General features: G+C 40.6%; 2 protein-coding genes across 14 annotated transcripts in view; one reads left to right on the forward strand and one right to left on the reverse strand.

Moving 5' to 3' along the window:
• The window catches only part of CROT (carnitine O-octanoyltransferase), a 49,858-nt gene extending 40,816 nt beyond the window's left edge, over nucleotides 1-9,042 (forward strand). For all 9 annotated transcript variants that reach the window (XM_080667048.1, XM_080667052.1, XM_080667051.1 and 6 more), the window contains 8 exons: nucleotides 3,017-3,100; nucleotides 3,179-3,286; nucleotides 3,712-3,842; nucleotides 4,873-4,996; nucleotides 5,855-5,933; nucleotides 6,021-6,114; nucleotides 6,228-6,347; nucleotides 7,636-9,042. In XM_080667048.1, the coding sequence (XP_080523174.1) occupies nucleotides 3,017-3,100; nucleotides 3,179-3,286; nucleotides 3,712-3,842; nucleotides 4,873-4,996; nucleotides 5,855-5,933; nucleotides 6,021-6,114; nucleotides 6,228-6,347; nucleotides 7,636-7,756 (861 nt within the window). In that variant the 3' untranslated portion in view covers nucleotides 7,757-9,042. The remainder of the gene's footprint in view (nucleotides 1-3,016; nucleotides 3,101-3,178; nucleotides 3,287-3,711; nucleotides 3,843-4,872; nucleotides 4,997-5,854; nucleotides 5,934-6,020; nucleotides 6,115-6,227; nucleotides 6,348-7,635) is intronic.
• Nucleotides 9,043-11,395: 2,353 nt separating this feature from the next.
• Nucleotides 11,396-12,714, reverse strand: part of ABCB4 (ATP binding cassette subfamily B member 4) — a 63,247-nt gene continuing 61,928 nt past the window's right edge. For all 5 annotated transcript variants that reach the window (XM_080667058.1, XM_080667060.1, XM_080667059.1 and 2 more), the window contains 2 exons: nucleotides 12,206-12,352; nucleotides 11,396-11,650 (listed from right to left, as the gene is read on the reverse strand). In XM_080667058.1, the coding sequence (XP_080523184.1) occupies nucleotides 11,444-11,650; nucleotides 12,206-12,352 (354 nt within the window). In that variant the 3' untranslated portion in view covers nucleotides 11,396-11,443. The remainder of the gene's footprint in view (nucleotides 11,651-12,205; nucleotides 12,353-12,714) is intronic.

The raw sequence follows: 12,714 nt of genomic DNA on the forward strand, positions 1-12,714 counted from the left end.
TCTATTGTAGTAGCTCATCAGAGTGAAAGGCTGCCATGAGTCATTTTGAAGTTTTGTTGTCTTTGCTCTTCCTTGGAGTCCAGTGTTGACAAAATATTTCTTGTTAATTGCCTCAGTTTTCTACTCTTCAGCTCCTCTTTGATTCTTGTTCATCTGCTCTGTCTGGTTTCTATCCCCACTAGTCCCTGGAAACTGTCCTTGGTAAAGGAGCTGACTGCCGCCTGGCTTTTGCCTCCATTTCTCTTTGCCCTGTCTGCTGCAGCTGACACCCCTTCCTCATGGGGTTCTGGCACTGCCTCTTCCCAGTCCTTCCCTGTTTGTTTGTTCTCTAACTGACCTTAATAGTCATGGTTTCCCCCGTGCCTGCTGTCTTCCCTGGTTTAATGATTTCAATGGCCTTTTTTATACAGGTGCCTTGCAATTCTACTTTTCCAGTTTTACCTATTCTCATTTTTAGAGTTTTGCTTCACTGTATGTTATATTGTTACATGGGGCTGAGTTGCTCTCATCATCAAGAAGAACTCATCATCTTGCTTTCCTCCTTCATTCCCAATCCCCACCCCCCAAAAAACAACACCTTGAACTATTTTACTAATAGCACCAACATCCTGCTGTTTGCTCAAATTCAGAATGAAAAGAAATTTCATGATCTTTTCTATCTCTGAATAAAAAATATTGGTCCTATTAAGAGTGTACTAGTACATCTCAACACAACTGAGATGCTTTCGTGTAGTAATAGTAAGTATATGGACATGTTTTATGTGTATTCATTAACACCCATATATTCATAAAATTAGTCTGATTATCTCCACATGTAATCTGCTTTTAAAATTCCAGGTAGGTTTCCCTTATAACCTAAGATGTTACAGAAAATGCAATTTAACCTATGTGAAACAGCATTAGTAAGTATATACATACTGTAAAGTAAAACTGTTCTTAATTCAAGGCCCTGTTGCTGTTCTCACCCATTGGTTCTTGAATATGTGCTTTTGTGATTACGCTAATTAATCACATTTCCCTCTTGGGATTTAAAACCCTGGGGTCAATGAGCTTGTTTTCTCTACATAGGCTTTGTTGTGGGGCTTTGTGAAGGGCACATAGATGCATGTAGTAAACATTAGTTGTTAATAGTCACAGTAGTTACTGATGATTGCTGTGAGCCAGGTTCTGTAGGAAGCACTGTATAAGCATTATTAAAATCATTTTCCACAGCAGCTGTATGAGACTAGGCATTACTAGCCGATAGTGGGGTGTGGACTCAGAACCAACTTTATTTGTTATTTGTTATTTATTATTTAAAGTATGTTTTTATTGATTTTAGAAAGAGGAAGGGAGAGGGAGAGAAAAACATCAACCAGCTGTCTCCTGCATGCCCCCTACTGGGAATCCAGCCCGAAACATGAAAAAAAGTGCAGAATTCTCAAATGCCCGTATCATCTAGTGATCAAAATATGGATATCGTAAAGTATAGTAATTGTCACTTTATTTCCTGAGAAAGAACAGATATTTAAAGTTGGAAGCACCTCATTAGGTAATGGGGAGGGTGTGCAGTAAACATGAACCATCTAAAGAAAACAATTGCTCTTTGTACTGGAAGTCAGAGCAGGCATGTGGATGCAATGCGAAGGTGTTCTGGAATTGCTAAGAGCACTGTGCCAAAGCATATGGGATGGCAGACTCTCTGAAGGCTAAATAGAGGATGGCTGTGAACTTTAGGTAAAGACATAGGCCCACTAGATGAGTCAAAAAGCATAATCATTTTATTCACATATCTACAAGAGTGCTCTAAAGTGGCAGAAATAATGTTCAATGTTTAAGGACTGTGGGAAAGATGGGCTGGGTAACACGGTGTTCCAGGTTTGAAAGCTGTATCTGGAGAAAGGAATTCCAGCTAGTGAATTTTTCCATCGTTTATTTTGAAGGATAAACTTTTTGCCTCATTTTCTCCACATTCCTTTGATGGCAATTACATCAGACAGCATTTTTCTCTGTGCTGCTGCTACCACTTTACATTACATACAGTCACCATTCATGAACTGAATGTGACACTGCTAGCCTGGGGGAGGAGGAAGGGAGGCTTAACTTACAAACAGCCCACAGGGGCGGCCCAGGTTCAGAAGGAGAAACTAGGTGTCTAACATGTCACCCTAACGCGGCATAGCTCTGCTGCCCTGGACCGTGGCCATGGAGCTTAGGAGCACAGTGTACTGTTGCCAAATAGGTAGCAGCCCAACATCAGGAAGGCTCATGAGGGAGGTCAGTACACGATGCTCAAGCAGCTGAGGCCACCTGTCAGTAACAGCCACCTAACAAGACTCCCAGGTACCTGGCAAACCCCTTTTCCAACCGCGTCTCACAACCGTGTGGTGCTTTATAGATTTACAAAGAATTTTCACAGATATCACATACATTGTTTCATTTAAGATAATGGTACTAATCTCTAACTCTTACTGGAACCAGTTACAAAGAGTAAGACTAATGGATATACATCTGTTCAACTTATAATTCTACCAATCCATCTCCTGGTGGAAAGCTAATAATCACTTTCAAAAAAATTAGAAAATGTGAAAAATTCTAATGCTTTCCTGATGCTTTATTTGTTCACCTAAGTTTGACCATTTTTATTTCACTTATATGAAGGCAATGTGTGTAACATACTGTTTACAAATGAGTGCATGGGTTTGGATTGATGGCAAGCCCGTCCCCCTGGGTCTCTCATGTGCCCCATGCCAGAGCAAGCTGTAGCCTTGAACCATTGCCCGGCCTCTGCTCATAGGCGGCTGCAGGCACTGAAGCAGGTTGCACAGTGGAAAAGAAAAAGGAAAAAAAAATAGTGGACATTGCCCTGGCTGGTGTGGTTCAGTTGGTTGAGCATAGTCCCATGTACCAAGAGGTTGCTGGTTCAATTCCTGGTCAGGGCACATGTGTTAAAGAATGGAGAAAGAGTGAAAATAAAATACTGGTCAAGTTTCATCTTGATATAATGTCTTCAAAATATTGTATATTTTCATTTCAGCATGCTCCTTATGATGCAATGGTTATGGTGAGCATCAGCTATTACGTTGATGAGAAGATTTTGGAGAATGAAGGAAGATGGAAGGTATGTTAGAAAAAATATTTTAGCTTTCTTTCTCCTCATATTTTTATAAGTATATTCTTAATTCCTCCCTACTTTCAGGGTTCAGAGAAAGTACGGGATATACCACTTCCAGAGGAGCTTGTTTTCACTGTGGATGAGAAAGTATTAAATGACATCAATCAAGCGAAAGCCCAGCATCTCAAGCAGGTAGATTTTTTTTACTTTTCTTTTAGATAGTAATGCCGTCTCTTTTTTTTTACCCTATATTTTTTGTTACATTTTTTTTTTTTTTGAGAGAGAGAGAGAGAGAGAAAGAGAAACATCAATTGGTTGCCTCTCATACACACCCTGACCAGGATAGAACCCGCAACCTTTTGGTGTACTGGACAACACTCCAACCAGCTGAGCCACCTGGCCAGAGCATGCTGTCTCTTTTAACTACTGTATATAAAAATAAGTGCATACTTGGCTAGCATCTAAGTATGACAGTATGACAGTGTGAAACACTTAAATTGTAGCTCTAATGCCTTTAACTATGTCTGAATTACTGTAATGCAAATGATAATCTGACTATCTTTGGGATGTTCTCCTTCGATGATTATTCACTGTTCCCATTCAATTCTTTTTGTTAGGCATCTGATCTGCAGATTGTGGCGTATGCCTTTACACATTTTGGCAAAAAGCTAACCAAGAAGAAGATGCTTCACCCTGATACATTTATTCAGCTTGCACTTCAGCTGGCCTATTACAGACTTCATGGACGGTGAGGGACATTCATTTTCCATCTTCAGACTCTTGAACTCCAAGGATATATCTTTTCCATAGCTACTTCATTCCAATTCCCAGTGTTTTTTTTCCTACCTTTTTTCCCGAGTGTGTGTGTGTGTGTGTGTGTGTGTGTGTGTGAGAGAGAGAGAGAGAGAGAGAGAGAGAGAGAGAGAGAGAGAGAGAGAGAGAGATTGATAGACTGCTTCCTGCATGCACCCTGACTGGGATTAAGCTCGCAACCTAGGCAGGTGCCCTGACCAAAAACTGAACTGGCAACCTTTCTGTACAAGGGACGATGCTCAACCAACTGAGCCACACCAGCCAGGGCATGTCATCTCAGGTTTTCTGTCGTCAGCAATCCAGTTGCAGCTTAGCTCGGTGCCTCTGACTTCGGCTCTGTTGTGAGGTTACAGTCAGGGTGTCAGCGAGGGCTGTGTTCTCAACTGCAGGTTCTTTCAGAGAGGATCTGCTTCCGGTTCACTCACGTGGTGATTCATGGGGTTTAGTTCCTCCCAGGCTGTTGTCCAGAGGCCTCCCTCAGTTTCTCGCCACCTGGGCCTCTGCAGGGCAGCTCCCAGCATGGCAGCTGGCTTTCCTCAGAGCAAGTAGGTGAGAGCAAGAGTGAGCTCTCTGTAACCTAATCTCAGAAGTGACATCCCACCATTTGGCATGTACTTTTCATTAGAAGTAAGGCACTAAGTCCATCCCACTTCAAAGTGAAGGGCATGAATAGCAAGAGGCAGGGATCACTGCGGGGCAGGCGGCATACAGGCCACCGACCATGGACTCCAGTGTACACACCCGGACAGCGGCCAACCCTTTGAAACATTCCAGATCACACCAGGCCCTGCGTGCCAGAGTAGTTTTTATTCTTTGATATTGGAATCAGCATCTTCGTTGTTGAGAGTTTCAACTGTAGTCTTGTGTTACTAGAACTTAGTCTCTGACCAAAGCCAGCGTCATTAGATAATAACAGCATTTTCGTTAGAATAATACATTCTCTTCTTTCATTTTTTTTCTTCCAGCCCTGGTTGCTGCTATGAAACAGCCATGACAAGGTTTTTTTATCATGGCCGTACGGAGACTGTGCGATCGTGTACAGTGGAAGCCGTCAGGTGGTGCCAATCCATGCAGGATCCTTCTGCCAGTGTGAGTATTTGAAAAGAAGAGTTAACAGAATTTCTTTGTTCTCAGGGAACCTTGGTCCTTTAAGAACTAGCTTCTTTCCCTCAATTCCCCCGGGTCAATAAAATACTTTCAGACTTTTTTCGCCTGAAGTTTTCAAAACATCTGTTTCTCCATTTGCCAGGGAAGGATGTATGTGGAAAGAATAGGAAACAGGGAGCCCCTCAGAAGAAGCCCTTGGTGCCTCTTCTAGGCAAAGCATCTTCAGTACCTTGAGTATTGCACTACGATTGCTCTACCTTTAGCATCACACCAGTGAGAGGCAGACACTCCCAAGGTGCTTTTGAGAGGACGTTTTTCTTAATGTGGTGGAATGTTTCTGAAATCACAGGTTCTTGTTTTCTTATGTGAGAACCAGAACAGTTTTCTTTGTTTTATACCTTTGGAGGCATTTAGACAACGGGATAGTTCCTTCCCAGTGCTACTTTGGCATTGTATGTGTTTCTTTACTTTTGATAGACATAGTATATGTTACTTGGTGTTAATTTCATAGAACTGCATCATTATCATTTTGTATGACTATTCTTTAGTTTGAAATCAGAGTCGCTTCTTTCCTTACACTTGATAGATAATGCCGCTTCAGTGCTGCCCATAAGTTCCTGCTTTCCTGTCTCTGGAAATAAATAACAGAGATGCAGGGCACATAGGAAAGGAGAAGCAGCAGAACTGTGAGGAAGACACCGCAGCAGGTGTCTCAAGGTCTTCCTAGAAAACCCTTTCTCCTCCCCATTATCCGCAGCCTCATTTCTCTGAGCTCAGGTTTCTTCTTGTTTGGTTTCTGTACCGTTTGTTAGTGAAGTATCTCTTGATTTTTTAACACAGGTCCTTGAGAGGCAGCAAAAGATGTTACAAGCTTTTGCAAAACATAATAAAATGATGAAAGATTGTTCAACTGGAAAAGGTACTCACATTGTAATTATTCTAACTTCAACAAAATTCTCTCATGTTGCAAGTTTTTTCTAACTTCAGGTTTGGGGTTTCGTTGTAGGATTTGACCGTCATCTTTTAGGTCTTTCACTCATAGCAAAAGAGGAAGGTCTCCCTGTCCCAGAGCTCTTTACAGACCCACTCTTCTCCAGAAGGTAATAGAATGTAGTGTTTTATGTTTACTAGTTACCCACCCCCATGTTAAAAGCTCTTCAGAAACAATGCAAGCTTCTGTAAGCCTCACGTAATCTCTTTCCTTTGTGCGCAGTGGAGGAGGTGGAAACTTTGTTCTCTCGACAAGTCTGGTTGGCTATTTAAGGGTCCAGGGAGTGGTGGTGCCCATGGTACACAGCGGCTACGGGGTTTTCTACCACATCAGAGACGACAGGTGAGGCCGCTCTGCTGACCCTTCCGGAGCTGTAGAGCAAGAAAGCGATCCCTTTTGTTGTTTGTCTTTCCTACACTGTGATTCCGATTGTTTCATCATCTGCTACTTGTTAAGGGGTAATTTTTTTTTTTTAACACCACTGATTGTGTATTTCATTTGGGTTTCTGGAGTTTGAGTTAAGTTTGTGGAAAGAATAAGAAAGAAAATATTAAAGCCTGGTAGGGGAGAGAGAGGTGGGAAAGAAGATCACATGGAATTGACAGAAAGGCTTGAAGGCCCTGTTCACAGTCTGGCAGGCTCTTCACAGGGACCTTTCAGAGCCTGGGAAGCTTTATAAAAACTATTTTTTTATAAAGCTTCCCAGGCTCAGAAAATTGCGTGGTTGTCCACGGCTTTACATTGTACAACATTTTGGTTTTAACTTGAACTTAATGTATGTTTTGCTAGAATAAATTTAGTGTCTGGAAAGGAGAAGGCCAATTCCAAGAGAGTCGGCAGTCCGGTTTCTGCCCTGAGCCCATTTCCTATGTCCTTGAGCTTCCAGGGCCACTTTACCACCTGCCAGACCGGGGATTTTTTCATCAGGAGGACTGGGGAGATATGTGGAAGATGGTCCCAAGAGAGTTTCTCTCTGGCTTTCCTAGAGTAGATTTTCCCCCTCTTATATTTCTCTTATTTTATTTTATTTATCTTTTTATTCTTTTCAAGTCCTATATTCTTCTTTAAAATAGTTCAGGTTTACCCTAACTGGTTTGGCTCAGTGGATAGAGCGTTGGCCTGCGGACCGAAGGGTGCCAGGTTCGATTCCGGTCAAGGGCATGTACCTTGGTTGTGGGCACATCCCCAGTAGGAGGTGTGCAGAAGGCAGCTGATTGATGTTTCTCTCTCTCCCTCTCCCTTCCTCTCTGTAAAAAATCAATAAAATATATATTTTTCAAAAGTTCAGGTTTTATTGCAAACAATGGCATGGATTCGTATTCCACCTCATTCCATTCAGAGCACGTGCAGGAAGGTCTGTGTTAGGGGAGAGGTGGGTGTTTCTGTAATACAGCAAGGCCTTGCTCCAAGCACTGGGAGCTCTGGCCTTTGTCCTTAGTCTCCAGTCACGTGGCGCATTCGGTGTTCCCAGCATTATGTATGACGATGCCTGTACTTCCCATGCGTCAGGTTCCATTTACCTCATGCCAGGAGGAAGTCACGCTTCATATGCTCGCAGCCAGCCATGTGGAGCTGTGCGGTGTTGTGATTTTCGCCTTGCACTCAGTCGTTCATTACTTGTTCTTTGCAGGTTTGTTGTGGCCTGTTCAGCCTGGAAATCCTGTGCAGAGACTGATGCAGAAAAGCTGGTTCAGCTCATGTTCCATGCGTTCCAGGATATGATGCAGTTGATGAACACTGCTCATCTCTAGAAACTCATTATGCGTTAAGCATTTACCAATTAGACCGTGTAAACTGGGTGCTGGGAGTGGGTTGCTGAGGTGAGATAAGAAGGAGTGTCAACTTGAAGGAAATGTAGAAATTAATAGAATCATGCTCTCTAAACCTATACTGACATACTAAGTAGAAATACTATTTTTAAGCTTCCTCTGATGCAGCAACAATGCAAATTTTGATATAGAGACTATAGAACTATGCAAAGTTTAAGATAAGCCTCAACAATGCAATTCTACAAAATTTAACAATGCAAGTCTAATTTTAACTTTCAAATATTTTTATTGATACCTGTGTAGGTTATAAATTCCCTCTCTGAACATCATAGTAGAGCAGTGATTTTCAACTTTTTTCATCTCATGGCACATCAAAAAATATATTTTTTGCCAATATGACCAAAAAATAGTATAATTTTGATTCATTCACCCTGGATAGCTATTGTTCTGTTTGCTGTTGTCATTTTTTTTTTTTTGACAATCTAAGGGAAAAGACGTCAGTGTCCCTGACTAGTCAGTCATTAAAAATGCCACGGCACACTGGTTGGAAATCACTGTCATAGAGTCTATCTTTCAGGCACTTTAACCTTTTCTAATTGCCAAAGGGTATGAGATACCCGGTTGGATGCTAATTTCCCTGGAATCATTGTCTTTCACATTCGCCACGGGGATGCAAGCTTACCATGTTTGGGAAAGACCACTACAAGCTAATGGCGATTAACAAAAATAGTTCCCGCTGGCCTGGCGGGGTGGCTCGGTTGGTTGGATTGTCATCCCATGCACTGAAAAGCTGTGGGTTCAATTCCCGGGCAGAGCGCATACCTAGGTTTTGGGTTTGATCCCCGATCGGGACATGTATGCAAGGCAGCCCATTGATGTTCTCTGACATCAGTATTTCTCTCTCCCCAATTCTCTCCCTTCCGCCCTCTCCCTCTCTCTGAAATCAATGAGCATATCTCCTGATGAGGATTTAAAAAAAAAGGTTCTGTTGAACAGACAAAAAGTAAGTTGTAGTAGGGAGGTTTATACCCTCTGACACACATTTAAGAAAAAACCCTAACAAAATTCATTTTAGTATATTTTGTAATTAGTTTGTGAATATAAAATTAAAGCACTTATATTTAAAATTAGTTATCAGAATTAATGACTACAAGGATTAAATATTGAATCAGATTCTCAGGATTTTAGTGGTTGTTTTTTTTTTTTTTCTCTTCTGTTCAATTTTGTAGTTTCTACTCTCTGAAAATAAAACTCAAAATCATATAGCTTCTTGTGTTTGAATAAGTGATTCATTCCTGTTTGACCTTACACTTTCTGACCTGTTATATATTGTTGTGTAATAATCCACCCGAACTTTTTGCTTCCGACAACGTATTATTCCTCATAACTGTGTCAGTTGACGGTGCCTGTTTAGAGGTCTGCTTCTGTCTTGCCTGAGTCATGGATGCAGCTGCTGGCTGTGGCTGGTAAGTCTGAGATGGCTTTGCCCAGTCTGGGGACTGGTGGCTGAGGCTCTCTCTCCACGTGCTTCCTGACCATTCGGTGTTTTAACTGGATTTCTGCACTTGGCAGTGGGTGTTCTAAAGGGGAAAGGCAGAAGTCACAGGGCCTCTTAAGGCCTAGGCTCTGAAGTCACATTGAAGTCGCATGATGTCACATCTTTTGCATTCTATTGATTAAAACAAGTTACAAGGGCAGTCCAGATTTAAGGGGTCAGGGGAAAAGTCTCACCTTTGGATTGAGAGGAGCAGCAAAGTCAATTTCATAAATGACTTTAAAAATGTAAATAAAGCCCTAGCTGGTTTGGCTCAGTGGATAGAGCATCGGCCTGCAGACTGACGGGTCCCAGGTTCGATGTCATGGATGCAGCTGCTGGCTATGGCTGGGAAGTCTGAAATGGCTTTACCCACTGTCTGGGGACTGGTGGCCAGGACTCCCTCTTCACATGCTGTCTGACCATTCAGTATTTTAACTGGATTTCTATACTTGGCAGTGGGTGTTCTAAAGGGGAAAGGTAGAAGTTGCAGGGTCCGAGGTTCTATTCTGGTCAAGGGCACATGCCCGGGTTGCAGGTGCGATCCCCAGTAGGGGGCGTGCAGGAGGCAGCTGATCAATGATTCTCTCTCGTCATTGATGTTTCTCTCTCCCTTCCTCTCTGAAATCAATAAAAATATTAAAAAATAAAATGAGACCCTCTTATAAAAAATGTAAATAGACACAAGAGGGGACATGATAATTGTAGCAATCTGTCACATAAAAATGACAATAGATTTAATAATATTGGTTGGATGTCCTTTTTGTTCTTACATTTTCATATGTTCTGAATTTGGTAAGTCTGGTGTATTTCTTTGTGAAAACATTCAGAGTTGGCTTCTATGAACTCTGGACCTTTTCCTCACTAGTACAATTTTGTAGACTAAATTTCCAGGCACTTTACAGTCATTTGGTGTATTGTTTTTAAATATTATCTAAAGAGTTGAGTATTTTAGCAATGGGTCACCTCCTGGAAAGGAGCCTCTTCTTACTCCTGCTTTAACACGTTTCCCTACATTGCCTCAAATTAAACGTCACCCAGAATGCTCTCTACAGAGAGATTCTTGGGCCTCAACCCAGACCTACTGAGTCAATTTCCAGGGCAGACGCCCCATGATCCTCATCAGGCAACTTTGGGAACAATTACACAAGAGTAAGTTGAATTCTGCTCACGTTGAGTCACTGTGCTAATGCCCCTTGCCCCGTTTTCCTCTTGGTTAATCTGAAATTGTCTACTGATACACATGGTCACATTTGAAACATCTTTGGTAACACAGTATATGGTTTATTACAGGTAGAAGAACTTGCTTTGAATACCAACCTAAATAATTAATTTTGCTGAGGTAAACTGGGGAAAAAAACATTTCAATGTGGTTAGTTTCCAAGGGTTGCCTGGAATATTTCTTTTTGCCCTTCATCTAAATATATTTCCTTCTTGTTAGGAGAAGTGGGTTCACATCCTTGGAATATTAGTATTATTTGGAAAAAGTAATACAGTTGTTATAGAAAAAGAAATTTTTATTGGTATTTCCAGTGTTACAAATTATACTGATATATGTACAATAACTATTCATGAGTTTAAACATTTCTTTAAAAGAAATACTTAATGATATCTCTCTTTTTGCTTTACAGAATGAATGTGTGCCTGCAGAGTTACCTTGTCTAAGGGAAATTGTAATTTCTCTTGGACTATCCTAAAGCTGGGGATACATTTTTAAAAATCAATGCCCAGTAGAATAATTTGGAAACCTACCAAGGGAGAGAGTAGGCTTTTGAACAATTTATACTTTCTTTGAACTTGGGGAAAATATTCTCAAAACATCCATCTACCCAACTGTTCAGGACCATAATAACTGTCCCCATGTCTGTGGCTTCTACTAATTGTACAGCTTTATATGCCTGAAATTCGCTCTTTTCCCCCCGTATGTTTCTGAAAACTCAGGAAGAGCTAAGCTGTTTTCATATTTCATTAAGAAATGTGTCTTGATTTATAACTCCAAAATTTCAAATGTTGTAATAGCAAACCCCAGATTGGATGTACCTGTATTTTACGATGACTTATAAACTTCTTTTACAAGTCAGCAAAAGTTGTAGAATGCTTTGAGTTTATTTTTTAAGATATGCGAAAACAAGAGTTCATGAGTTCTGCGCCCCAGCCTGGACGCTGACCATGGAGAAGTAGATGCCCTTCTGCGCTAGCAGCTGCTGATGGGTGCCGTGCTCCCTGATCTTGCCATTCTGGAACACCACTATTAGGTCTGCGTTCTGGATGGTGGACAGGCGGTGAGCGATCACAATGCAGGTGCGGCCTTCTCTGGCTTTGTCCAGGGCTTCTTGGACAATCTATTAATAAATCAGATCAGAAGCCTTACCTTAATTATATAAATAGGTTTTAGCATTAAAGGAAATTTAAAAATGTTACCATCCAAGCAAGAAAATTTCTTTCATTTCTTATCTCTTTGAATATTTGCCTCTATGCCTGTGTATTAATATAATTTGACATCACATACAGTTATGTTCTTTTTAATTATAATAAAAATGGATTGTCACTATAATCTTCACAAGTAGTTACAATTTCTAACTAGTCACAAAATATTTGACTTAACTAGTTCCCTTTTATTGAGTATTGTTTTCCATGAGAATTAATATGCTAAAATGATTTATGCAGCCTTTTCTTTTGAATGCTTCACTTTTAGTGTGTTTCTAAAAGTAATACATGATCATTTTAGAAAAATTGGAAAATACTGAAAGGAATAAGAAAATATTCTACCTCAAAATAACCACTGCCTAAACTTCTATTTACTTTTTTCCGTGCTTACGTATTTTTTTTTTCATGGCTGATAGCACAAAACCCTTCTGTTTTACAGATTAAATAGGATGTGAGGTGGAAGGCCATACTTTTTCACTTTCAGTGTCCAGAGCGGATGTAGCTTCATCCAGCAGCAGGATTCGAGGTTGTCTGATGAGGGCTCGGGCGATCGCAATCCTCTGTTTTTGACCTCCTGAGAGTTGAGTCCCCTTATCTCCCACTTTTGTGTCATATTTCTGTAAGTCAGTCAACAAAAGTAATTAAGGTCCTAACCCAGCAAAATTACTAATGTTATAATGATTAAACTTTTACTTAACATAATGACAGTACTACTTACAAGAAAAAAAATTTGGAATCAAAAGTTTCTGTAACAGCTACATAGTTGTCCATTTAATGTGTTTTTTTTTACATTTAACAAAAAATTTTTCAAAATCCAAATAGAAAATGAGTGACCTTAATTCTCAATGGTATTCTGCAACAAATTCTCGAATTCCTACCATTATCATAATGTCATCTGATGTCACTGGAGTCCTAAAAAGGTTAAATGTTAATGTTTAAGGCTTAAAATTCTTTAAAAATCAATATAATTAGATGACTG

Source organism: Plecotus auritus, assembly GCF_963455305.1.
Source record: "Plecotus auritus genome assembly, chromosome: 4".
Taxonomy (NCBI): domain Eukaryota; kingdom Metazoa; phylum Chordata; class Mammalia; order Chiroptera; family Vespertilionidae; genus Plecotus; species Plecotus auritus.